General features: G+C 39.4%; 1 protein-coding gene across 1 annotated transcript in view; it reads left to right on the forward strand.

Annotated features, from left to right (window-relative positions):
• The first annotated feature begins 1194 nt into the window (after window positions 1-1194).
• The window catches only part of Ercc6l2 (ERCC excision repair 6 like 2), a 93891-nt gene continuing 67554 nt past the window's right edge, over window positions 1195-27531 (forward strand). Inside the window, exons 1-8 of the mRNA XM_027409655.2 lie at window positions 1195-1421; window positions 6061-6485; window positions 9385-9504; window positions 16684-16877; window positions 20993-21154; window positions 21915-22122; window positions 24625-24765; window positions 26598-26711. Of these exons, the coding sequence (XP_027265456.1) occupies window positions 1379-1421; window positions 6061-6485; window positions 9385-9504; window positions 16684-16877; window positions 20993-21154; window positions 21915-22122; window positions 24625-24765; window positions 26598-26711 (1407 nt within the window). The 5' untranslated portion in view covers window positions 1195-1378. The remainder of the gene's footprint in view (window positions 1422-6060; window positions 6486-9384; window positions 9505-16683; window positions 16878-20992; window positions 21155-21914; window positions 22123-24624; window positions 24766-26597; window positions 26712-27531) is intronic.

Genomic DNA, 27531 nt, shown 5'->3' on the forward strand with positions numbered 1-27531 from the left:
CCTAGGTGTTTCTCTTAAAACGTATGAAAACCTACTGTCAGGCAGACAAATGGCACTCTCGATGAAGCGTTTCTATGAAAATACTCCACTAACTTTTAGTATCTGCAACAAATGGAGATCTTGTTGTAGAACAGGCACAGTGTGTCCAAGAATGGCCCTACAGTAGAAAGGATAATGATCCCCCAACACAGAAATGTGTGTCTCTGAATCTAAAAGTATGTTTTCTGACAAGTTGAAGGGCCTTTCCTGATGCCCTGAAGAATGAGGACCTGGAAATGAGATGATTCCAGTGAGCTCTAAAAACCGCTCTTTCTTTTTTAAGCCAGTTGTAGAAGGCTCAAAACAAACAAAAAGTTCAAAACCCAAAAAACACCATCCTGGTCAAGTCAAGGAGCCCCGTCTTCTTCTGTCTTCTGGGAAGCAATGCAGATTCTCTTGACATTTGGATTTCAGCTTTAGGAGACCCGTATAGGCACTGTGGCCTTCGAAGCCACAAGGCAGCTCGGTGCTGCCTCAACACACGGATGCCGTTTTAGACGAGGAAACAAAGGCCTGTGGACTGTGGACATTGGTCAAGAATACGCTTTGGGCTGCATTAACTCGTCTGCGAGGTGTCAGACGACGGCAGCATCCACTTAGCTCATCATGCTCGCAAACCCAGCCATAATGGAGATGCTAGCAGGCTGCCTGGGGCGAGCTTCCTCCTCTCAGAGGGCCAAGAAGAAACACTCCAGGGGTCAATCGGACCCCTCGCTCGCCCTGCTCCCCTCGCTCGCCCTGCTCCCCTCGCTCGCCCTGCTCCCCTCGCTCGCCCTGCTCCCCTCGCTCGCCCTGCTCCCCTCGCTCGCCCTGCCCCTGGCTTTGCACTCGCAAGAGCGCGCTGCGATAAAACCAGGTCAACCCAAGAGGACGCCCTCCTGAAGCTCCCGGGCGACAGAGCCACCAGCAGCGGCACGGCCGTCTCTGCGGGACTCACGACGTCCTTTCCCGCCCTTGCAGGAGGCCACGCGCCTCGAGCCTCAGCCAGACAAGAAGGCCGAAGTCAGCGAGCCAGACCAAATCTCGCGATGCTTGGGGGCGTCAGCGGGGCCGTCCGGGCCTCCTAGCCGGTCCGGAAGGGAGCCCGCTGCAGCCGGCTTAAAGACCGACCCATCTTCCCGCGAGATCTGGAGGGAGGCAAGACCCGGCGGGGGCGCCCCGGCGGTCGTTCTCGCGAGACCTGGGCCTGAGTCGGCTGCGGCGGGCCGACCCGGGGCTCCGCGCTGCGGGCGAGCGGGTGGGTGGGCGGCGTCCTGCCGTGCCCTCCTCGCCGCCGCCGCCGGCGGCCGCTGGATCCGGCCGCGAGCCGCGGGGCTGCCGGGAGCCTTCCCCTGGCCCGATGGACGCCTCCTCCCCGCGGCCCCGCGCGGGACCCGGCAAAGGTATGAGCTCCGAGCTCGCGCCCCTGCGCCGGCCCGCGCGTCCCGCAGGGACTTCCGGAAGCCGCCTCCGGAAGCCCGGCTCCTCTGATTGACAGCTGACGAGCCAGAGCCCCCGGTTCTCCGCCGGAACTCCCGGGAAGGCGAACTCGAGCAGGGTTTTTGGTGCTGCCCCCTCAGTCACTCACTGGCCGAGCCCACGGTTCGGAGCCGAGACGCCTCATCTGTAAAACGGGGACAGCGGGTTCCTGATGAGGTGTGCAGGGACTCACTCCGCTCTGGCCCATGGGGAGCATCCAGTCATTTTATATATATATTATATATATATATATATATATATATATATATATATATATATCAGAAGTATTATATATAATCAGAAGTATTTATATAATCAGAAGTATTTATATAATCAGAAATATATATATATATATATATATTAATCAGAATATTCAGAAGTATTATATATATATAAAATCAGAAGTATTATATATATTTATAATCAGTTACTAGCCACTGGCGGGGATGTGTGGAGTGGGTGAGCGAAGGCTTATTTAGTTGAGTTGAGTTTTATTGCACAAAATAGTTTTATTGCACTTAACCACATGGTGTATGGTGTTGTTGAAGCAGAATTTTGCCTCTGGTAGGTCACCCAAGAGTTTTTGCAGAAGGCATGGTTGGCTCTCATAAGTCATCAGGAGGCAGGCTTGCCCCCTTCCCCCCCCCCCAGCTTTTATTACTAATAACAGATTGAACAATTATTTTGTGTGTGTGTGTGTGTGTGTGTGTGTGTGTGTGTGTGTGTGTGTGTGTCTGTGTGTGTGTGTGTGTGTGTGTGTGTGCGCGTGTGTCTGTGTGCGCAGGCACCGGGCGTGTGGAAGTTAGAGGACAGCTTGAGCGAGTCTGTTCTCTTCCTTCCACCTTGAGAGTTGTGGGGATGGAACCCAGGCCACCAGTGTTTGCAGCAACGTTGGTTCACAGGTGGAGCACCCTACAAGGCAGAACAGATAAACAGTTGAGTGTTTTTGTGCCCGAGGATCTTCTGATAATTCTTTGCTTTTTTTCCCTTGAGAAAGGCATTTCATGAAAACAAGGAGAGGGATTCATTGCTAAATCTCAGAGTACGAAACAAGCCTTGGGGCTAAAAATTGATAATGTCATAAGCAAGGACCCACAAATACAATGCCTTTACGAGCCTGACTGGTGAAGGCAAGTAAGTGGATCTTCTAAGTGGAGATTCTGGCACTGCTCTGCTTATTGCTCAGTTGAGTCTAGTGAAAGATTCTGTCACTTTGGTATTTTGGGGGGGGAGTACGGAAGGGAAGGACAGACCACTCAAAGGTTCCGAGGTGGGGGAGCATGCTTTCCATGTTGGAAACAAGCAAAAAAGGCACTTTGGGATTGAGGGAGGCACCCCAGTCATTAAGAGCATTGTTTCAGTTCCATCATTCAATGATAAGTCCTCCTAGCTTTAACATTTCCAATTCCTGTAGTAACTGAGTCATCCCTGACTCAGACTTCATCCATTTGTATCTAGAAACTATGCAAACTCAGGTGTGAAGGTGCCCATAAAATATGTCCTTCTGGTGTTTTCTACTTAAGTCCTACCTGAGAAACTTTTCCTAGACTCCCCTTCTCTAAAATATGTTTCCCAATACTTCTTTCCCATAGCTCTCCTTTCTCTTCTTCCAAAGCATGGTTTATCATTATGTTTATGCCTGTGTATATTTTTAGTGACTGTCGTCTCACTGGATCAGTAATTGGTTTTCACTTACAAATTCAACTTATGTTTGTTAAGTAATCTTTTTCATGTTACAGTCCTGGAAATTTTTTTTCCATTAGAGGGATTATTATTCCAAGTTGTGCAGATAAATCAGATATTCAGAATAGTTAATATATATTTAAACTACTGATACAAAGTTTCTTCAAAAATAAGTCAAGCTGTAGGACATTGTATTAGAAACAGTACAACTGAATACTGGAATAAATGGCATAAGTAGCAGGTATACAAGGGAAAGGAATAGAGAAAAGGAGGATATGGAATAATAAGCTTTTGCTCCTTTTTGTTTTAGGCATCTTTCATTTCTACATTTACTTGTGTTTTGACACACACCCCCTGAGGGCATATTCTTGGAAAGAAAATTGTCCCTAGTGGAAGAAACAGACAAAAACAAGTAGACATACTTAAATGCTACTGTGGCAATGAAGTTCTGAGATAGAATAATAGGTTGCCTACCAAGTTAGGTAGACTAGAGATAGAGATTGTGAGCGATTCAGTATAAAGTGATGTGGCATGTATTAAGGGAAAAGTCATCAAACTACTTACTATCTATGGGCCAAATCGAATCTGATGCTGCCATTTTAAAATAAAGTTTTATTAGAATATACCCATGCCCATTTAGGTATTGTCTGTGAGTGCTTTTGCTTAAAAGAGTAAAAGAATTTCATTTTTTAAAATATAATTTAGCAAATAACTAATGAGTATATAAAAGGTTTGACAGCTCTTACTTTCCAGAGATGTTGACATAAAGAAAAGTGATTTTTTTGTGTGTTTTTGTTTGTGTTTGTTTTTCCGAGATTGTGTGTGTGTGTGTGTGTGTGTGTGTGTGTGTGTGTGTGTGTGTGTGTGTATCCCTGGCTGTTCTGGAACCAGCTTTATAGCTCTGTAGACCAGACTAGCCTCAAACTCAGAGAACTAAGAAATCCTCCTGCCTCTGCCTCCTGAATGCTTGGGTTAAAGATTTATACTACCACTCCCAACTGTGATGTGTTTTTGAAGTAAAACCAGAAAAGATATTGTGGCAGATGGCATGTGGGAGTAATATAAAAAAGAGGTGTAAGGGCTAATGTTTTTCTACCTTGAAAATTGTCTGTAACTGATCCCAATTAATGAGAAGCAGGGAAACTACTCACTACCATTTTTGACATTGTTCTTCATTTTATACCCATTATGTAGTACATAGTCTGATAAATAGTTGATGTTTAAATCATGTATGTTGAGTGTCAAATTAAGGAATTAGGTTATTAAAATGATATTTCTTAGGTTGGGAGATGCATCATTTAAAACAGAAATATTGTGTTAGGAACTGCTGTAGTGGCATCGTTAGCTCAGGCTCAGCTATCACTGTGTTAGGAACTGCTGTAGTGGCATCGTTTTCTCAGGCTCAACTAGCTAGCACTGTCCCAGAAAGAAGACACTTTGACCTGCACATCTTTTTTACTTATACAGTAGAGTAGGTTATTAATTTTATGATCATCTAACAGTTCTCAGTTTGCATCTAAAAGAATAGAGTGGGAGAACATGTTCTTCCATTTGTACGTAGGATTCCTATGGTAAAACCACCTCAGCAAAGTTAGTGGGAGTAATGCTTTTGAGGACCAATTGGTGAAGACTGTCACCATGAGTTATTCTTGCTTAAGCAGCATGCACCTAACATTGTAACCAAAAATATTATGAATTCTAACTGGAACTCACCACTAGTGGTCTTGTAGAATCAGTGAGGAGTGTGTAAGGAAAATAATCTCCAATATCCTTACAGTTATAACTGTGTATTTCTTGGATCCTTGCAGTGAGGAACTCCATTTGGAAAATTATTTTTACTTACTGTTCTCTGTTTAGTACCCTTTAAATTGCTCAATAGTATATTCTGGGAAACCCTTTCCCTACTCACAATGCTGTCTTCAGAATAGAAAATAAAACAAATGGCCAAACAGTTAGCAAAGAATAAGCTCAGATGTGTAGAAATTAGAATCTTCAGTGAATGGCAGGATCTTACAAAGGGCTCTTAAAACTCATCTTTAGCTCTCTCTTTTTAAAGACTTATTTTATGTGTATGAGTGTTTTGCCTAGATATTTATGTATACCTCATATGTGCCTGACGCCCAGGGAAATCAGAAGAAGGTGTTAGTTAACTTATAACTGATGCTTTGGACAGTTGTAAGCCACCATGTGAATACTGGGAATTGAACCCTGCTGTTCTGCAAGAGCTTCAGATGCTCTTCAGAGCCATCTCTCCAGCACCTAGAACTCATCTCTTATAATTTCAAGTATTCAAAACCCAAAAGGGATCAGCTGTAATGGTTGTAACATCACTGTAGTTAAACAAGAGGTTCCTTTGGCTAGTTACATACCTGTGTCTAGAGAAGAATGGAGTAAATATAAAAAGCACATGTCACAAAAGAGTTGCTTTCCTGGAGATTTTAGCTTATTCTTTACTGTGTCTATTTCTCTTACTGTATCCCAGAAGGAGAATGTGTATAATGTTCATGAGTCAGCAAGAATATTTAAATCAGTGGGGCTCAGCTCTGGTGGTACATCAAGATCAATTTTAAATCCAACAACAATAACCCAACAAATAACAAGACCAAGTGTCTGTGGCTCACATTGATTACTTGAAGTCAGCAGAGGTCGTAACCTAGCGGTATGTCTAAACCCCAGAGGAGGTAATGACACACAGCCAGGATAAGAGATACAGAAAATAGGTTATACTGGTGGTTATAGGAAAACATCTGATAATATATTTTAGAAAAATGTCTATGAAAATAAATATTTAGTTTCAGTTATTTGGAAAACTTGTTTTTTTTCTCATTAGGTAAGTGACTTCATAAGCTTTTGAAAAGTTAATTTTCTTCCTCATTATAGATAGGTGGTGTCCAGGAGAAAGATGTCTCGCTCCTTCTTCAGATAACAAAAAGCTTTGTGAAGCAAGCATAAAGTCTGTCACTGTGGACGAAAATGGAACGCCATGTGCAGTTGTCCTGTATTCAGATTTTCAAGAAAAGAAAATACCTCTTCAAAGACTTAAAGAAGTAAAATCAACTAAAGATTGCTCCAGGAGTTTTATATTTGATGATGAAGATTTAGAAAAGCCTTATTTCCCAGATCGAAAATTTCCATCATTGGCTGATGCTTTTAAATTATCAGAAGATGGAGACTCCATCCCTTACACCATTAATAGGTACTTAAGAGATTACCAAAGAGAAGGAGCTCAGTTTCTCTACAGACACTATATTCAGGGAAGAGGGTGTATTCTCGGTGATGACATGGGACTTGGAAAAACAATACAGGTATTTCTATTAATTACTTCATAATTAAAAATAAGCTCATCCTATGTATAAGAGTGTATATACTATGCAGGTCTCTATTTGTAATACCGACTGTTGCTACAGGTTTTTGTTTGTTCAGGTCTTGTGCGTGCTGTCCCACTTTCTGAGTTTATGTGTGTATCAGCCCTGTTACACCTAGAATATGTGATTTCCTTGGAGTTGTCCCCAATGTCTGGTTGTTACAGTCTTTTCCTTTTCCTCTTCTGCATAGATCTGAGCCTTGAGGGTAGGGATGTGATGAAGACATCCATTTAGTGCTAACTGCGTCCAAGTTTCTCACTCGGCATTAGCACTATCTTTAAGCAGGAAGAAATCTTTTAAAAGTGTGATTCTGAAGGCTTCTGTCTCTTTATGTTCTGTGAGATGAAGAAAATAAGGATGTGGTTATATCCTTTCCTTTTGTCTTAGGAGATTTTTTTTGGTTAGGCCTTTGGTTTGAATGTTTCATCTGTTTCCCAGGCTCATGTTTATTCTATATCAGGAGCTGACTGCAGGTGAGGAAAGACGGCCTAAAAAAATCTTCATTTTATATTTGTCATAGATCTGTAAATTCAGATTTGTAGAGACCTGTATCTGTACTGCCAGTGAATTGCGGTAGAGCAGCCCGACTTTCTCCAAATATCCGTGTTTCTTTTGCTGTGGAGTAGTAGCCCAAGTAAAGTATTTCTCTAGTTTTGTGTGTCAGTGTAACGTTTGACAGACTTAGGCCAGGCACCATAGCACGGTGAGTGCCGCTGGGCCCTGTGTGTCTGACAGACTTAGGCCAGGCACCATACACGGTGAGTGCCACTTGGCCCTGTGTGTCTGACAGACTTAGGCCAGTCACCATAGCACAGTGAGTGCCACTTGGCCCTGTGTATGAAACACCTGTGTAGTTCTTCACCTCCTCCTTCTCCCTTTTGGATATTAGCACACTATAGCTAACATTACTTTAATTAACATAACAAGCTGAGAGATTTCCATGGTTTTAATTTCCCTGTCCACTTAGGGTGTATTCTCACTAAAATACAAATTCATTTTTATTTTAACATTCCTTTTTGAGTAGGGGTGAATGACACAGTGAAGTTAGAAGTTAGTGTGTATTATTATTATTATCACTAGTATATTTAATGAATTAGGTAAAACTAATTTCTAATTGGACTTTAAAATTTTATGACATTTTTTCAAAGATCTGAGATTTTTTTTAAAGATTTGTTCTTTATTTTGTATATATATATGTGTTTCTGTGTGTGAGAATGAGCACGTGTGTGTGTGTGTGTGTGTGTGTGTGTGTGTGTGTGGTGCCTGAAGTATCCAGAAGGTACGTGATCCCTGGGAGCTGGAGTTACAGGCAGTTGTGAGCCACCCGATATAGGTGCTGAGAACCGAACCTGGTCCTCTACAAGAGCAGTACATGTCCTAACTGCCACACCCTCTCTTCAGTCCTAGTTCTGAGACTAAGTAAATGAAAAATATTTTACGTTTTTGCTTTAGGGAATTTGACAAATCTAGAATTAAGATTACTTTATTTTGAAAGTATTCTATTGTATAATGTCTTTTTTTGTTTCCTCTAGCCACTTTTAAATAATTTTTGTGGCTCAGTTTTGTCCTATGAAGCACTTACTCGTGAATTTTTAATATTTTTTATTTTTGTGGTGGCGAGTAATTAATATTCATAACTATGGCTTAAGATGTTTTCTTTTTTAAAATGATGAACTTTTATTTCTTCAAATAACTTTCATTACCATTCCTTTTCTTCTATTATTTGGGATTTAGACCATATATATGTGTGTGTGTGTGTGTGTGTGTGTGTGTGTGTGTATATATATATATATATATATATATATATATATTATATTAAATATATATATATATATTATATTAAACATACTTTTCTCATAAGGTGTGTACTGACAACCAAATGTATGGAATTACAGTCACACTTGTAATTCCAGCACTTGGGAAGCTTGAAGCAGGATTGCTACAAGTTTGAGGCCGCCTTGATGGGGCTACTAAGTGAGTTTTAGACTTCACTGGACTATAGTGAGACCCTTTGTCAGCCCCCTCTTTGTCCCCAAATATAAACTTTTCCTTCATAGTTTTTCTAATTCTCTTATATTTTTTTCTTTAGGTTTCAATATTTCTATAATTTATTTTTTAAATAAACGAGTTATTTCCTTTTATATGAATACCCACCTCATACATTTTCATCCCAAATCTTCAAAATAACCCTGCTGATATTATTTTTTGTCATTTTGACAGATAGCTATTTAGGGAGTGTAATTACCTTGCTGAAATTCACATATTTTGCCAAACAACCAGAGCTAACATTTGAACCAACGAGCATCTAATTAGTTGACTGTTGATTGTGTGGTGCTATACATGTCTTTTCTTATTTTTATTCTCATTTAATTTTTGGAGAATAACTGCTATTCAAAATGGTATGTGTATTGATGAGTTGTAATAGCCTATCTTAAATTAGCATTCTGTCATTCATTAGATAAACAAAGGCACAAAGTTATGAGGCAGATACTTCTTCCTTTAAGGAATGTATTTTCTACAAGAAAAGAAAAATGTATAGTTTATTTTAGAGACTTTGAAAAGATAGTATCCATGGATAGAAACAAATAGTAAGGTAATATCTCAGATGACGGAATAAAGAAAGAATTCATCAAGTGGGCAGAATTGTTCCAAGATGAGATAGGCATGTGGAATTTTATGTGTTCAAAGGCAGTATTATCATACGTTTGCTTGTTAATTCAAAGGAAGTACCAATATTTTTATGTTTCCTTTAACATCTCTTTGTCTGTAGTCTACTGATTAGTTTGTCACATACACAGTGAAATTATGCATAGTGATAAAAAGTCTTTTTTTCTTCCAGGTTATTTCATTTCTGGCTGCAGTTTTGCATAAAAAGGGAACTCGTGAAGATATTGAAAATAACATGCCAGAGTTCTTACTAAAAAGCATGAAAAAGGAACCCTCTTCTACAGCACAAAAGGTGAAATATCCGGAAGTATTCAGCTCACAAACTTGACATTGCAAATACAGAAGCATTTAAACACAATGTAATGTGTTATACATTTTAAAGCAAGAATATAGACATTAAACTATTTCTTTTCTTTTTTTCTTTTTTCTTTTTCTTTTTCTTTTTTTTTTTTTTTTTTTTTGGTTTTTCGAGACAGATTTCTCTGTGTAGCTTTGGAGCACTGGCTCTGGAGACCAGGCAGCCTGGAACTAACAGAGATCTGCCTGCCTCTACCTCCTGGCTAAACGATTTCTTTTAAACTTTTTGGAAGGCTGCCAGTTTCATCTGCTAGTTGCTAGTACGGGCACCAGACATGATTGGGCATGGTGAAGGTGGAGCTGCCGTAGACAACATAAGAGATTTGTAATAAAACAAAATTACTAGAAATGTTATGCTTATAGTCTCTGTGTGTATATATGCTTGTGTGTGCACACATGTCAGAGGTCAGTGTCTGGTGTCTTCTCTCTTCACCTTAGGTTTTCAGACAGGGTCTCTCACTGAACCTGGAGCTTGCTGTTCCAGCTAGACTGGCTGGCCAGCAAGCCCCAGGAAGCCCTCTTGTTTCTACCTTCCCAATGCCACCCAGCTTTTTTAAAACATGGGTGCTGAGACCAACTGAGTCATCTCTTCAGTCCCCTTGTGTGCTTTTACGTTGTCCTCAGTGTTTAGAAAGTTGATAGGAATAAAAATGGAATGTTTGATGAAAACAGTTACTATTTTATGAAGGTAATGAACTATGTTCCTCAAGTTCTCAGATGGAGTTTCTTTTATAAGATTTTATAAATCTTATTCACAAGATAGTTTACTCCAATACCCTCAGAAGGGTTATTTTATATAAACTTTGAGAAGTACCGACTTACATTTTTTTTGGTAATTTTTTTTTATTAGTTCAAATTAGGAACAAGCTTGCTACACATGTCAATCCCTCCTCCCTATTCCTTCCCCCCAACCCTCCCCCCAACTTCCTACCTGCCCCCTACCCCATCCACCCTCCACTCCCCAGGCTGGGTAGGGCCTTTGACGGGGGCTCCCCAAAGTCCACCATATCATCCTGGGCCAGGCCTAGCGCCCCCCACCCCCCACCCCATGTGTCCAAGTCGAGATGTGGGATGGGATCTCAAAGTCCCTTCTTACACCAGGGAAAAATACTGATCACTACCAGGAGCCCCCTAGAGTGCCAAGGCCTCCTCAGTGACATCCATGTTCAGGGGTCTGATTGAGTCCTGTGCTGGCCTCCCCGACAGCAGTTTGGGGTCCATGTGCTCCCCCTTGTTCAATCCAGCTGTTTCTGTGGGTTTCACCAGCCTGGTACCAACCCCTTTGATCTTCATTCCTCCCTCTCTGCAACTGGGTTCCAGAGGTCAGTTCAGTGTATATCTGTGGGTGACTGCCTCTACTTCCGTCAGCCACTGGATGAGGGCTCTCGGTATGGGTCAGGCGGGCCGACTTACCTTACTACTTTAAATCATCTTACTCGTAACAGCATTCGTGCATGTGGTGTGATACAAAGCTGGTGTCTTCATTCATTCTTTCCTTCCTGCCTTTATGCATCGTGCATATGTATTTAGATCCTTTGCCACCGTAGACATTACTCTCACGAGGTCTCCTTCAGCTGAAATTTTATTAATCTTTTGTCTTGTATTCAAGTAAATTCCATTACTGTGTAAATGTCCCTTAGAGCACTACTTTAGTGTCACTCCCATTTGACAAGTAGTAGTGTTTTCATTATTCTTCTCTAAATTGTCTGTGACTCCAATTTTGTTCTCTTTACCCAAGTATTACTTAAAAGAGAAGTCTTAAAGTTTCCAGATGAATATAGTAATTGGTAGAGTGATGGAAGAGCTTAGTTCTGTGTGTTTTTCTTATAGGATAGTATAATCATAATGTTTCCTTTGTGAAGTATTTTTAATGTTTTGATGTTGTATTTTGTATAGTCTATTATTTGGAAATACCCACTTGTTTCTTGTAGTCTTTGCTATTATGGCCACATAGTTGTGTGTTTTCTGTTTAACCTAGCTTGATTACCTTGTTAAAAGCCTTAATCTCATAGTTGAGGCAACTTAGAAAGACAGGGATCCTTTTGACTGCTGAGTGTCAAGAATTCCAGCACAATTAGCAGATTTGCTGTGAGATTTGCCTGTATGTAAACAACATAGCCATTTCAAATAGAATACTAAGTTAAGGAATTTTGTAAACCTGCAGACTTTTTCAGATGCTCCCTAGACTATGAACTTTGTTTATGGGAAAAGCCTATGTTTTCACTACCTAGTGACCAAATATAATGAGGATTCCTTCAACATTTGTCACCTTTAAACCTGCCCAATGTATCTCAGGAAACAACCTATGATCCCACTTACTGAAAAATGATATTGAGGGAAGGGCATTAAAAATTATTTAACAAAGGAACCTTATAGCCACCAAAAGTATTTATAGGGCTATTGCTAAAACACTTAAGCTCAGCTCTCTTGACAAGCTCATGTCTGTCTGTGGATATGTACTACCCTTTTTCTGAAGTTCTTTCTCTATGTCAAAATCATGCTTGAATCCAAGCTAAAATCTTTTAATAAAGTGCAACTCTGCTTCATATTTTCTCATCCTGAAACTTTCCTGCAGTGTAGTCAAGAATCCTGACTTCTCTTGAGCGACAGTCTCTAAAAAAGGCCTGGGCCAGCTGTGTCTTCTGATTCTAATATGATTTTCCTGTTTATTTGAGCAACTGAGTTCTGAGAAATCTGTATTAAATTTTCTGTAATGACTGAGGTTGTTGTTGATCTTGTATTTGTGTTGGCTTGCATTAATCTCTGTAACTTTGGTTTCATAAATTTTGTTTGTATATTGGTTACATACTCAGTTAACAGCTTGTTTGCTGATTTCTGAGTTCAAAATTTATCTTATAACATGACCTAAATAATTTTATTATCTACTGTCATTGCTTATTGTAGATGATGAACTGATTTTTTTTCCCATTGAAGGAAATTTCTTTTTGTTGAAGTACGTAGGATTCCAGAACAAAGCCCTAATATTAACTGTAGAATTCTTTAAAATAAGTTCACTTTTGAAAAATGTGTCCAGGGGTTACTGAGATGGCTCAGCAGTTAGGAGCATTTACCACTCTTACAGAGGACCAGCATTTGGTTCCTAGCATTCACAACTTACAACCATTTTTAACTCCAGCTCTAGGGACTCATATGCTTCTGGTCTCTTCAGGTTCCTGCATGCATGTGGTGCCATATGTACACACACATAAAATTAGTAAATACATATTTTTAAAAATTGATATAACAGTATTTTTTGTAGGGGAAGGTAAGTAATGATTCCACAGTAAATGTTTTGACAAAGACTAATACCACCAATCTTTCTTAAAGGGCATTACTTTTATTGGCCTGGTCCTTCCAATAGCTCCAGTTTGTCTATTGGGTTCTGTTATTGTTTTATGGCTGTTTATTTGATGATTTCTCTTTCATTGCCTTCTCGGTTCTGCAGTGGGTGGGGAGTGTGTACCTATTGCCATCTGACTGAACTGCTCTGCTCTGCTGGGAGTTCCCTTCCAGGCATTATAGCACTATTACATATTGTTTTCATATTTGTTCCTCATTTTGCTGGCATCAGAACATACATGTTTTTGGAGAGTCTGTTTGAAGTAGCATACATTTTTAAGAGATGTTTTGTCAAAAAGAGAATACGTAAAATATAGCTAATGCCAGAATTAAAGCAACCCTGAAAGACTGATCTTCAGTCTCCTTGAAACAAAAAACACTCAGTGAATTAAATGTTACAAATTAAAGAGTAGTTTTTTGAACTAGGGATGTATATTGCGTGAGAGAGATAATATTTTACATAGATACTAAAACTTGTCAGGCATGAATAAGACTTTGAGGAATTCGTGAAATATAAGTACCAGTGAATTCCTAAAGGAAAAGACACAAATCATTCATTTCAAGTACTGATTCTTGGAATGAGTTGTTAGATTTAGGCTAAGTTTATGCTGTAGATTAGTCTTTATGAAATCAATCATAGTAAGTTAATTAAAATGATTGTCTTGTAAGATCATACTTTGGAGACGCTAAGAAAAAATATAACAGAAGGGAGGGGGCTAGGGAAATTGCTCAGTGGGTAGAGTGCTTGCTGTGATGGTAACTGTGTAAAACGTGGGTTGGCAGTTCACATCTGTGTCAGTGCTGGAACAGAGACAGGCAGGTCCCGGGCTTCCCTGCTATCCAGCCCAGCCAAAATAGCAAGCTCCAGGTTCAGTGAGAGAGGTGGGGAACTGGAGAGGAAGACCTTCAAAGTCAACCTCTGCCCTGCACATATGTATACATGCATGTGCACCACACAGAAGGAAAATTAAAATTGAGAAACGAGAGGAAGAATTTCCTAGCAATTACAGTACCAGCGTTAGAAAAGTTTTCAGTGGTATTGAGCAAAAGTACTTTTCAGCTATCTTGTTTAACCATTTACCACCTTTTTTAGCTCTTGTTATATGGTTGAAACAACTAGAAAGTTTCTGTTTCCTTTCTGTTGCTGTGATGAACCACTCTGGTCAGATGCAGCTTGTGTGTCGTGGTTGGGGGGTATTTGGCTTACACTTCCAGGTCATACATAGACTGTTGTTGAAGGAACTCACAGTGGGAACCTGGAGGCAGGAACCATGGGGAAGCACTGCTTGCTGGCTCCTTCTCTCACTTGCTCTCAGGTTCATGCTTAGCTCCTTCTCTTGTGCACCCAGGATAGCTTGCCTAAGGATGGTACAGGATCTTCCACATCAGTTAAAAATAAAGACAGCGCCTCACAGGGCAGTCTGATCAAGAAAATTTCTCAATTGAGGCTTCCCTTCTCAGGTGACTCTAGGCTATGTCAGACTGACAATTAAGACTAACCGGAACATACATACTAGAACAGAAAAGTAAGAAGCCAAGCAGTTTTAAGAAGAATCAGTCATAGGAGGCTGCATTGTAAATGAACACTCTCATGTATACATCTCACCAACTTTTGTAGCTAATAAGTGTAGGTTAAATTCTTAGCACTGCAGTTGTAAGGGTAGGAACTACTAGAATTGTGAAAAACTACTGAGTGCCCAGATGGAGTTGGTACCCAGGATTCTCATCTTGTAATATACAAAACTCAAAGAGTGACATCACAGTTGGACTTAGTAATTTGAGTTTTTACTTTGTATTTGAAAGCAGAAAAATTAAATTGTAAGGTAAACTAAAATAACAAAGGTATTTGGAGTGAAATAAGAAAGAAAAGGTACCCCTGTGGTTGGTGGGGGTGGGGTGGGAGGGTGAGGAGCTCCCTTCAGTTAAACTTTTGTTTCCGGCCTTCCCTTTACCAACACAGTCACATATTCTGTTTCTTACAGGTCATAAGTGACCTGGATGAAACATTACACAGACCCTTACGTTTTATAGGATGTGTTATTGGTTCATCTCTTGGGAGTGAGGCAGGTATAAGCCCTTAGAAAAGTTTACCAATAATACCATTATATGTAGCAATCTAGGAGTGTTGGTCATAGGGAAGATATTCAGGGCTAAAAAGAAAAGTAGAACCTCCAAGCACCACTGTGAAAAACAGATATGTTAGTCATCTTAACAAACTACTCTGGTTGAAAGCTGAATCAATCAGCTTTCTTTCACTCAGACAAATTACCTGAGATAAGTAACTTAAAAGGAGAGGTTTATTTTGGCTCTGAGTTTTAGAGGTTTTAGTTCATGATCAGTGTTTTTCTTGCTCTATAGCCTATGGCACGGCTCATCATGATAGGAATACATGGAGGAGGAAGCTGCCTTCTTCATGGAGGCCAGAGTGAAAGAGAGAAGACATGTTCTCCAAGGACATGACCCAATAGTTTAATGCCTTTTCACAAAGTTCTGTCTCTTTAAAGTCCCACCATCTCCCCGGGAGCCAAGCTTTACCACACATGCCTTTGGTGAACACTTCATATCCAGACTATAGCTTATTTCCAAATGGAGAAGAAATTCTGTTTATATGAGTTCAGTAGAGAACAGGGGATAGAGGAATGAGTATTGAGAAGTCTTAAGACCATTGCTGTAAAGTAAGGGACTGGTGGCCAAAGATGGACAATGAAGAACACCTGTTCTGTTTTTTTCAGTTTTATTTTGTTTTGGTTTTTTAACTCTGGGAAATATACTCCTGGATAAAAGTGGTTTGTTATCATGATAAAGCTGGCATGTGGGGAAGACTGGGGCCAGTTTTGCTATGTTGGTTCTAGATTGGCAAGAGAGATTGGAGCCACTGAATATAATCCAACGTTGTTTTGAAGAACATAAACAGTCTGTGGTTAGAGGTGGGAAGGCAGGGTGTGTGGAAATAAATATAGGCAGAGTTACTGATAGAAACCTACATGGAGGTGCTTCTCTGCTTGCTTCAGTTTTCCAGTGAGTTTCTCATGCCTTCAACAGAGAGAATCTGAGAAAAATGGAGTGGGAAGGAGAGGTGAACGGAACCCCAGAAGACTGTGTTCAGAGAAAGATGCTACCCATTTGCTGTGCATATTAACTCTATTGTTGGGATCCTGATTTTATTCTCTGTCTCTTGCTCTGTCTCTCTCTCTCTCTCCCCCCCCTTTTAAAGAGTTACCGTTCTCTTCTTCAATGCCTTTAAGAATAGAAATGAAAATAATCATTCCCTTTAGTGGGTTTTTTTTTTTTTTTTTGGTTGTTGTTCTAACAAAAAGCTAATTAAACAGAGTATTTTTGAGGAATTTTTGTCCACATTTAGCAAACCAGTCAGTTGTATTAATCTGAAGGTTATTGTGTGCAGCGTGCGCTCAAAGATGAATTATAGTCCGTAATGGTAAGATTTCTTTATTCAAGAAAGCACTAGGGCAAAACGCAGGCCAGAATGAGGTCACAGGAACCCAGCTAGTGAGGCCAGAGAGAAGGGCTAGGGTCTCCACGTGCAGCCCTTAAGAAGCTTCCCTTACATCACCCTGGCTTTCCTTCACCACGCCCTTATGGGCGAGTCCTGGGTCCACCTGGCACCTGTCCCAGGACTATTGGGCGGGGCTAGGGTGTCTTCCCTACATTAATCACTTACTTATAGCATCAAAATCAAAGAGTGGAACCATTGATACTGTGTATTTCATGTTGGAGTTCTTATTAAAAACATGGATGCCTTTCTTTCTGTTTTTAGATGTTCTTAGTAGTCGCTCCTCTTTCTGTCCTCTACAACTGGAAGGATGAATTGGATACCTGGGGATATTTCAGAGTCACTGTTTTACATGGTAGCAAAAAAGACATCGGACTACTTCGTTTAAAGCAAAGGAAATGTGAAATTGCTCTGACAACCTATGAAACTCTGCGCTTGTGTCTGGAGGAACTCAACAGGTAAAATCATGAGAGTGATGCTGTCAGTGTGCTGCTGTCATCAGTCATATGCATCCTTTATGTTGTGATGCAAAACTCAAACTCCTTTAGCTTGACTTCATGTCAGGGTTAATAAAGCAGAGCTGTGAGAGCTACCTCCATCTGGAACGGCGTCCCAGCACTTCATATCCCATTTCTTAATCTCAGAATAGGACTCCTCTCTAAACAGTGCATTTTAAAGGAGGGTAAGATTTGTCCCATGTACAACACTGTGTAAATGATGCCTCCAAGAGTATTGAAAGCCACTGAAGATACTTTGATCTAAACCTTAGATCAGCAGCATACCCTAACACAGTTCCAAGATAAATAGGAAAACCGCTGGTAGGTATGTTGAGCCACACTGATGGAGGAAAACCAATTAAGAGGTTTGTTCTGAAATAACTTGTGTCAAAACTCCCAATTCATGACCCAGCCTCAGGATGCAATCACATTTAAAGATGTGATTTTTTTTTTTTTAAATGGACTGTTTGGGTAGAAGTGTAAGTCAACATAAGGTGTCTTCACTAGGTAACAGACAAGTACCAAGAGCATAGAAATAGGGAAGGACTTGTGAGTTGTCTAATGTCTTCTGAATGCTAAAATATTATGGTTTCAGTCAGTTTGAATTATAGTCAGTGAAAGAGAATGGCAGGAAACTACCTTAAAGGTGATGCTTTCAAATCAGCTAAAATGCCTGGCCTGAAATAATAATGAAGAACAAAACTAATTATTCTGAGTGTTGTGATTACAGACGTGTCACCATGTCTGACTTTTATATTCACATCGCTAACAACAAATTATACTATAATTTTTAATGATTTTTGGGCCAACTATGGTTTTCTTAGGAGAAATTAGGATTTTGCTGTACTTTGCCTTTTATAGCCCTATGCAAGAATAATTTTCATGTCCATATTGTAGAGTTGGAATTGTACTTGTGAAGTCCAAACATTTCTTGGAACAAACTTGGGTATTTATGTGGCTCAGGTTTCCTGAGTCATCCGGTACCCCAGCTCCTGGTTCCTAAGAACTGTACATATGCTTTAGAGTGCTCCCTGACTTGTTTCTCTAACTGGCCTCCAGACTGTTTGTCTTTGCTTCTGTAAGTCATCTTGTCCACTTTCCATCTCTTCCTTTCTGTGTTCTTGAGGTTCTATCTTTTTGTACTTTTATCTTAAGAAATCTATAGAAAAGTTGGACAAATATGTGTGTGTGTCTATCTACTCAACAGTTACAGCCAACAGATATTTTTGTGCATATCTATGTATGCTTGTGTGCTCTCTTGTGTATAGACAAGCATGTGTGTGTTCATGCATTGTACATAAATGCATGCACCCATTGTCTAAGTATACTAGTGAATCATTTCAGTAAGTTTCATATAGCATGACAGCTTAAGTGCTAAATATTTTTATGTTGTTCTAAGTTTTGTGTTCTTTATTGTTGTTTTTTACTCTTTTGGGGGCCCTCACCCAGCTCCCAAATAAATACACTGAGACTTATTCTTTCTTATGAATGCCTGGCCTTGGCTTGGCTTATTTCTAGCCAGCTTTTCTTAAATTATCTCATCTACCTTTTGCCTCTAGGCTTTTACCTTTCCTATTCTATATTCCTCTCTTTCCTTCTCTACTACATGGCTGGCTGGGTAGCTGGGTGGCTGGCCCCTGGTGTCTTCTCTTTCTCCCTTTCTCACTCTTTCCTCCTCTCAACTGTTCTTGTATTTATTCTCTCTGCGTGGCAGCCCCACCTATCCCTCTCCTGCCTAGTTATTGGCTGTTCAGGTCTTTATTAGATTAATCAGATGTTTTAGTCAGGCAAAGTAGAACAGCTTTACAAAGTTAAACAAATGCAACATCAAAGGATGCAACACGTCTTTGCACCATTAACAAAAGTAGCAGAAACAAATGTAACATGCTTTCACATAGTTAAAATAATGTTCTACAACACTTTATATGTCACTATTCCTGTCATATGGGTAGATAACTTGGTAAAGTGCTTGCTATGAAGCATGAGTTTGATTCCCTAGAGCCTAGTGGGCATGGTGGCACACACTTATAGTTGTAGAGATAGGTCGATCCCTGGAGCTCACTGACTAGCTAGCCTAGCCGAATTGGCCAGCTCCAGACCAGCAAGAGATCCTGTATCAAAAAAAAAAAAAAAACCCAGGGTGGACAACATCTAAGGAATAATACCTGAGGCTGACCTCTGTCTTCCACATGCATGCACATGCAGGTACATACATATATACATTCACAAAAGAAAGTAATAAAAAATTAAAGAGTGAGGGGAAAACAAATATCCTTAAGATATAATCAGTAGCTAATTTCCGTAAAGTAGGGTTCAGTAAAGGTTTGTGTAGTGCCTTTGGTTATTAAGTCTTTCATACTCACCCGATATAGACTGATTCCCTCTATTGTTTGTATCTCAGTAAATTGAGCCTAACCTGAAGCGTTGTTAGATGCAGGTTAACGTTGTTGGCAAGGATGCTTTACGGATATTGCTATGGACTCCATATTTGTTACTTTGGAGTAGTATGCCACGATGTTCACTGCTAAGGACACTCAGTTTGCCTATAGGATAAGAAGGGAAGCATCCATACAGTAGTACCTTAAAACATGCTTTTCCCTTTACAGTAGCAAATCCATAAACTGACATTTTGCTACCATTTTAGTATTATGTCCATTTATGGATATGCTTTGGCATGTAAAATCTATTCTTGCTTGAACCCACTTATCTTATTGGGTCTTACTTAGAGCATAATGTGTTTTTCTAGTTTATCATTTCTTTTATCTTATTAGTGGTATTCTTCTATAAAGATGAGTGCCTGATTGTATTAAAAGTTAAACTAATGAGTCTACAAATGGTGGCACTTTATCTTCCTCTTTTGTTTTCTAAGTTGTAGACATGCTAATTTGCAATCTGTTGAGCATTCAGAGAGTTCAAGTTATTTGCCCATCTTTTGATTAGGCTGTTGAGTTGTAGTACCATATAGTCCATGTACAGGTGTTTCTCTAATTATAGTTTGCAGATGTTTTCTCTCAGTCTGTGTCTTTCATTTTCTTAATGATGTCTTCAGAAGGGCAAAAGTTTGTAACATCCAATTTATCACAAAAACTTCTGAGAAGTTTGTGTCTGACTTTGAATCAGGAAAATTGGTCTGTTTCATGAATTTTATTATTTTTTCCTCATTTAGATTTTTAATCTGTCGTAAGTTCATTTTCGTGTATGGTGTCTGATTTTTTTTCTCTTCAACTCCTGGATGTTTATTTACTCATTATTTTACACCCAATTGTAATTGTTTTTTGTTGTTGTTGTTTTTGTCGGTGGAGGTTTTTTTTTTAACTTTTTAATTTTTTTGTTTGTTTTTGTTTTTTTGAGGCTGTGTTTCTCTGTGTATCTCTGACTGTTCTGGAACTCACTTTGTAGACCAGGCTGGCCTCAAACTCTGAGATCTGCCTGCTTTCTGAGTGCTGGGATTAAAAGTGTGTGCCACCACTGCCTGGTGTAATCGTTATCTTGATGCTCCAATATTCTAATTAGAATGGTTTCTGGACATTTATCCTGTTTGGATCTTCAGCATTTCTGCTGTGTTCCCGTGTTGATCTCCCTCTCTGATGGACAGCACTTGTTCTTTTTGTCAGACTGACTAATGCAGCTGCTTATCTGTCTCTCCTGAGGTCACAGCACTAACTTTCTTAGAATAAACAGTGTTTATTATGAGTCTCAGAAAATACTGATATCTATATCAGTGTACAGTTTGTTTTCTTCTATGTGTCTGCTTCTGGTTTTTTACTTAAAGGAGGAATTGTAATTTAATGATGTTTAAATAATAGCTCTCATTCCAGCATTATCAGATGTGATCTCTAAACCTGTTATGGTATCACATGCATTTTATTAGGGTCTACAAAATCATGTCTTTTCTCATTTCTCATTCTTTCCCTATATTAGTGGTGTTCTGTGACCTAAGGTCACTTAGCTAGATGAGAAACAGTAGAATCATCAAAGGATGAAGGTGTTAGGCAGAAAAAAAAAATGCTATCTAAATTCTTTAGACTAAGGTAAAGTCATTTTCTGTTTCCCACTCCTCCCTTATTTTCTTGTAGTTTGGAATGGTCAGCTGTCATTGTAGATGAAGCTCATAGAATCAAGAATCCAAAAGCACGAGTTACACAAGTCATGAAGGCTCTAAAGTGCAAGGTCCGCATTGGCCTCACTGGCACCGTCCTTCAGAACAACATGAAGGAGCTGTGGTGTGTTATGGACTGGTGAGTAAAATACTTAGACATTTTCTGGGCCTGTGTTTAGCTGAATATTACCTTGTTTTCTGATTACTAGTCCTTAAATCACAGCTCCTCCCCCAGAAAACTGATCACTTAACTGTTTACAGAAATATCCAATCCTGAGCATGTCTCAAGTAGGAAGTCCTGTGAAAAGTCTTAGTGATGGGGATGTCCTTCTGTATGCTGTGAATATATGTCTCTCTTATTGGTTGATGAACAACACTGTTGCGGCCAATAGACAGGCAGGATGTAGCCAGGCAGGAAGTATAGGCTGGGAAGAGGCATGCAGATAGTGAGTCAACGAGGGAGACACCGAGTAGCTACCTGGAAGGTAGGACACCTGGACATTCTCCAGTGAGCCAAGACCATGTGGAGATACACAGATTAATAGAAATGGGTTAATAATTAAGAAACAGCGAGCCTATAAGAAGCCTGTCCATTGGCCAAAACAGCTTTATTCATCAACCAATAAGAGAAATGTATATTCACAGCATACAGGACATCCCCCATCATCTTAGCATCATCTTAGTCCCCAGAGAAAATAAATGCTGAATTACCAGTTCCGTCATTTTCAATTATAAACAGTCACAAAGAAGGGATACTGTTTTCCTGGCTCTTGTTTTGTTGTCATTAATAAGTAAGCCACTGAATATATTCCTAACAAGCAAAAGAATTGAACGCTTTTTTTTTTTTTTTTAAGATACTTTAGTAACTTTGTTACATTTTTCTTATTGCCTTTATACAGGGCTGTGCCAGGGCTTTTAGGTAGCAAGAGCTACTTCAAGAAGCAGTTTTCTGACCCAGTGGAACATGGCCAGAGACACACAGCAACAAAAAGAGAGCTTGCTACTGGCCGAAAAGCTATGCACAGGCTTGCAAAAAAGATGTCTGGCTGTTTTCTCAGGCGCACCAAGACCCTTATCAAGGGTCAGCTGCCTAAGAAAGAAGACCGGGTGAGAACTGCATTTGTTTGTATCACATTTTTTTTTTCCTAAAAAGCATTTATTTTTAGGATTCCCTTTGTGGAATAAGTTTGTTACATGTGGGATTTCAGAAAACATCAACTGAGCTCAGTTTTATTTCTTTCCTTATTTTACTGACCTGCTAGCTAGTATGCCTGTAATTAGTACGTGTGTCAGATAGCTTTCTACCGCCATGATATAACTGGAGATAAGTCACTGTAAAAGAAGGAAAGATCTATTTTGGTTTCATAGGTTCTTTAGACCTGTGGCCTGTGGGAGAATATGGTGGAGCAAGCTTTTTTTCTCACAGTGGTGAGAAGAAAAAAGACAGGGTGTGTAGGGGTGGTGGGGTGAGGGGGGTGGACAGGAACACAATACCCCCTTCAGGGACACAGTCTCAGTGACATAGGTTCCTTCTAAAGGCTCCATGTGCCAAAGACCAGTGAGCTGGGTGTTGGCTGGTGGGCTGTGGGGGCCTTTGGGTCCAAGCCGAGACAGTGTGTGTCTAGTGCACACCTTACATCAGGTATCATGACGCACTCCTTTAATACCAGCACCAAAACACAGAGGCAGGTGAATGTCTGAGTTCAGTCCAGCCTGGTCAACATAGTGAGTTCTAGGTCAGTGAGGTCTACACAGTGAAACACTATCAATAAAACAAACAAAAAAACAAAAAAACCCCAGACCAAACCCTCATGTCTTATCAAGGCTGTTGCTTCAGCTCTTCCTTAAGGAGTTGTGGACAGCTTCCTTTTGTAATGATAGTTTCCTTCTCAATTACTACTGTTCAGTGTGCTCTGTGGCATCTGAATTCTAGTTATAGGACTAAATTTGTTTAGCACGTTTTTTCCCCCCCAGGTTGGCTTTGTGTGGAATGCTGTTTGTAGTTATGCTACTAATCTAATTTTTAACTTGTAAGAAAATAGCATTGTTGCTGTTTAAGAAAATTGGAGTTGTCTAGGATTTTACATTTTTCACTGATTGTTTAACCTTATGATTCCTAGCTCCAGCAGTAGAATAAAGATTCTGTAAATTACTACAAGCTAAATCTAACTCATACTGTCTTCATTGCAGGTGATGATATCAAATGTGCTGTAATTTTAGGGTACCTTGTAAAGATAAATTTGGGTACTGATATGGTGGTTGAGAAAATTGATGATAAGAGACTTGATAATTATCTAAAGCAAGTATTATTATGTTAGAGTACTTTATGAACTTCTGCTTTCCAAAATGTTGCATGCAGGGGTACGTATGTTCGTGTGTGTGTGTGTGTGTGTGTGTGTGTGTGTGTGTGTGTGTGTGTGTGTGTGTTTTATTTAATAGGAATAATACAAACAAAATATATCAAGAGAGAAGCTGTGCCTAGAGATTTAGAACTTGGGCTCTGACTCTCCCAGTTAAAAGGGTTTTTTGTTGTTGTTGTTTTTTGTTTTTCTTGTTTTTCAGTTGAACAACTTAACTGAGGTTCTCAGACCAGTGTTGTTTGTTAAGGAACCAATGATAGCAGGCTTCACATGATTGCTCTGAAATTCGTGACACATAAGAAACACTTAGTAACTGTTAGTGTTGAATACTAATATATTCTTTATATCGTAGTCAGCTACTGTCATCTTCTATGTCTTCCTGCTCTTCTTATGTGCTTTTATATTCAAGACTGAGTAATAAGGAGTAATTATATTCTACAGACATACTTTTAAAATTCTAGCATTGTTTTTAAAGACATTCCTGTATTTGCTGAATGTATATTTTTTTGTAATACTATGCCATTGTAGTTATAAAAATGCTTAAAAATAGGTATCTGTTCCTTTTTATTCATTCTTTATGCCCCATTATGGATAAATTTGGTTTTATGACACTGGTTTCATACTTATCTAGAAGCATTTTACTAATTTCTAGTACTGCCTGAAGTAGATGGGAAGTTATGTTCCTTATAACTTGGTGCATTTTGTTCTGTCCTTGAATTTTGACATAAAATAGCAACTCATGTTTGCTTTTGCACATATTTCTTATCTTTACTAGTTTTAGGAATTTATAGCAGGATACTGAATATAAGTAAAGTACCATGAAATTTTTAATGTTTTTGCAGTTTTTCAAGTATTTCCGTAGCATTTGCTATTTGTGCTATTGTTGTAAAGTCTTTCATTTTACTTTATCATAATTGGTTTGCATGATGGACTGATATATATTTCTAAGGAGATGCATGATATACTGAGAAATATATAATGAAGTCACATGATTTTTTAAATTTTTGCCTTTTAAGTAAAAACAAGAATAAATTATAAGGATTAATTAAAAGTGAGATGATAGTCTGTACAATATAAAATGAGGTGAGGAACAAGAATGAAACAGAATGGCGGAGTAATTGCCATAGACATAAGCACAGGTAGTTAGTGTAAGTGATTGTGCTGTTACCTTCATTAAATCTAGTGGGCATTGTGATGATTCTTCTCTTTGCTATAGAAATCCTACTAACTGCTTCTCCACTTTCTGCAGATGGTGTATTGTTCTTTGACAGAGTTCCAGAAAGCTGTGTATCAAACAGTGTTAGAGACAGAAGATGTGGCTTTGATCCTTCAGTCTTCTCAGCCTTGTACCTGTGGCAGTGGCCGGAAAAGGAGAAATTGCTGTTACAAGGCAAACATTTCCATTCATCTTCACCGTTTTGTTCTGGTTTCAATGAACCTACTTTCTTCTTTTTTTTTTTCCTTCAGTTCCTTAAATTTAAAAGTTACATGTTTTAAAAAAGTTATCAAGGGACCTGGGAGATGGCTTGGCGAGTAGAAGTCCTTGTGACACAAACCTGACAGGCTGAGTTCTGATTCTCAGAACCCACACAGACAGCATATGGTAGCAGGGTCTGTGATCCTAGCACTCCTGGCAAGATGGGGTTGCAAACAAGAAAATCCCTGGCAGCTTGTAGGCCAATTAGAGAGACCCTGCTTCAAAACAAGGTAGAAGGCAGGAACTGGCTCTTTAAAGTTACCCTCTGGTGTCCACATGCTGCCCATGGCACCTGCATATCTGCATCACACACACACACACACACACACACACACGTAATTACAAGTTAATCAGAAATGCTTTATGACATCAAACCACAACATTATAAAATACAACATTCAAATAGCAATAAAACCTAATTTAGAAAGAAATTAAGCCTCAGTTTGGTATCTTCTCATTCTTGTCAGGAAATAGCCTCCTTCCATCTTAAAATTCCATTTTATTTTCACAAATTTTTCATCCACTGCTTTTCTGATGAAACACAACTCCTAGCCACAGTGTTTGTTTAATAGACTTGTGTTAGAAGAACAAAATGTTTTCTTAGAGACAAAAAGTTACTTCTTTTTCCATCTGCTATTTGTTTGTTTTTGTTTTCCCAGGCAGGGTTTCTCTGTGTAGCCCTGGCTGTCCTGGTACTCTCTCTGTAGACCAGGCTGACCTTGAACTCAGAGATCCGCCTGTCTCTGCCTCCCGAGTACTGGGATTAAAGGCGTGTGCCACCACTGCCCAGCTTTTTAAAAATTTCTTCTTATGTCACATATCTGTGATGATTATAGGGACCCAAGTATTTCTCTAGATTGCTTTTTATTCCATCTAATTGGTTATGCTCTTTTCAGTCATTTCTATTTTTGTAATACCACATATTTTTAGAAATCTTTCTAGCTTTGTTATCAGATTTAGGGGGCATACCCTGTTCCCAAAGTCAATCCAATTAACAGAAATTAAAAGTGAAAAGCAGAGAAAGGAGATTTATTAAGCACAACTATATTGGGAAGAAGGACAAAGATCCAGAAAATCCCTCAAGCCTATCTTCCCATTCCAGAAGTGATACCAGCATTTAAATAGAGGCCAAGGAGGTGCACATCCAAGTAGTGCCAGTCAAGGTGTGGTCTCTCCCACCACTGTCCCATCAGTGTCTGGGCTTCGGTCTATAAGGTGGTTTCATAAGTTTGTTAGAACGGTGTGAAATCTTTCTGGAAGTTCCCTCTCTGGTGCCTTTTCCTCCTCCCAGTGTGAGATTCCTAGGACTCCTGTTTTCTTGGGCTCCATTGTTTCTGATAGTCAGATGGAGAGACAAATGTCTCTTTAGAATGTCTTCAGTTCTGCTGGGCTACGCATAAGCAGAGAGTAATGTACTCTTTATAAGTCACACAAGACTATGTGTGACTACATCATAGTCTTGCTACCAGGACCTTCTTAATGGTAGCCTTCCTGTCACTGTTCCATTCCAGAATGGAGACTCCCCTTTTATTGAATATACATTACTATATTATATATTCTATATTATATACTATATTCATGAAGAGTGATTCTAGGTCTGTAATCCATGGATATTCTACCAAGCAGTTGGCCTTCACTGTCTTAGCTAATTAGACCATAAGTATTAGTGTTGTGTTTTATTATTAGTTACATAGCTATGTTATTAATGCTTTTCCTGTTTGTGTTTTCTGTTGTTTCTGTTACAGACTAATTCCCAGGGTGACAAAGTGAGAACTTTGTGTCTTAGTTACCTGACAGTGCTACAGAAAGTAGCTAACCATGTTGCACTGCTGCAGACTGCCAGCACCTCAAAACAACAGGTTGGGGTTGACTTTACATCTCTCTGTGATGCTATTGATATAAAACTGATACTGTACAGTGTTGTTGGCACAAAAAATATTTCTCCCATCTTAAAGGGAGTAAGAGATACTTTATTCTGGAGCCATTTCGGAGACCAGAGACTGGGAAGAGAGATTTAGATTATCCCAAGTTCCACATTTTAACGTGGAAGTGGTTTATGAAATGTTATGGCTCACTAAATAAAGAAAATCAGAAATTGAGGCGAGTTTTAATATAAATTAGTGGAGGAAGCTTTTTTTTTATAGGTCCAATATGCTAACTGATGACATTCTTAGCTTTTGGATTGGTAGAAACTAGGATCCCGGGTTATTTATCTATTAGTCACAGAACTTTAGGTCTGACACAGAGGCAGGCAAGGAATGGCTATCAGAGGGTGAGACTAAAACTCTAAGATAAGATAATTAACTTCTGAAGCTAGAACATTCCAATCTAGCCACAGTATTGCAGCTCCAATCAGTCACTCCCTGCAGACACAGTTCTTTCCAGGAGTTCTCCTTCACACTATCTTAGCTAAATACTCTTAAGTGTGTTTTAGGTAACCTTGAAGACGAATCTAACTTGCTTATTTTAAGATTTAGTAATTGAATAACAGAACCTGCTTAGCATGTGCAAGGCACTGAGCTCAATTTGCAGCATCAATACTAATAAATTTTAAAGTAACATTTATGTATCAAGGAACATGTGCATGTAAGTTTTAATCATGTTGAAAAAGCTTGATCTTAAAGAAATAGCTGTTTTATGTGTCTAATAGTGTTTATGTATTTGCCTTTAGCAGAGGCA

Source organism: Cricetulus griseus, chromosome 3 (assembly GCF_003668045.3).
Source record: "Cricetulus griseus strain 17A/GY chromosome 3, alternate assembly CriGri-PICRH-1.0, whole genome shotgun sequence".
NCBI lineage: Eukaryota > Metazoa > Chordata > Mammalia > Rodentia > Cricetidae > Cricetulus > Cricetulus griseus.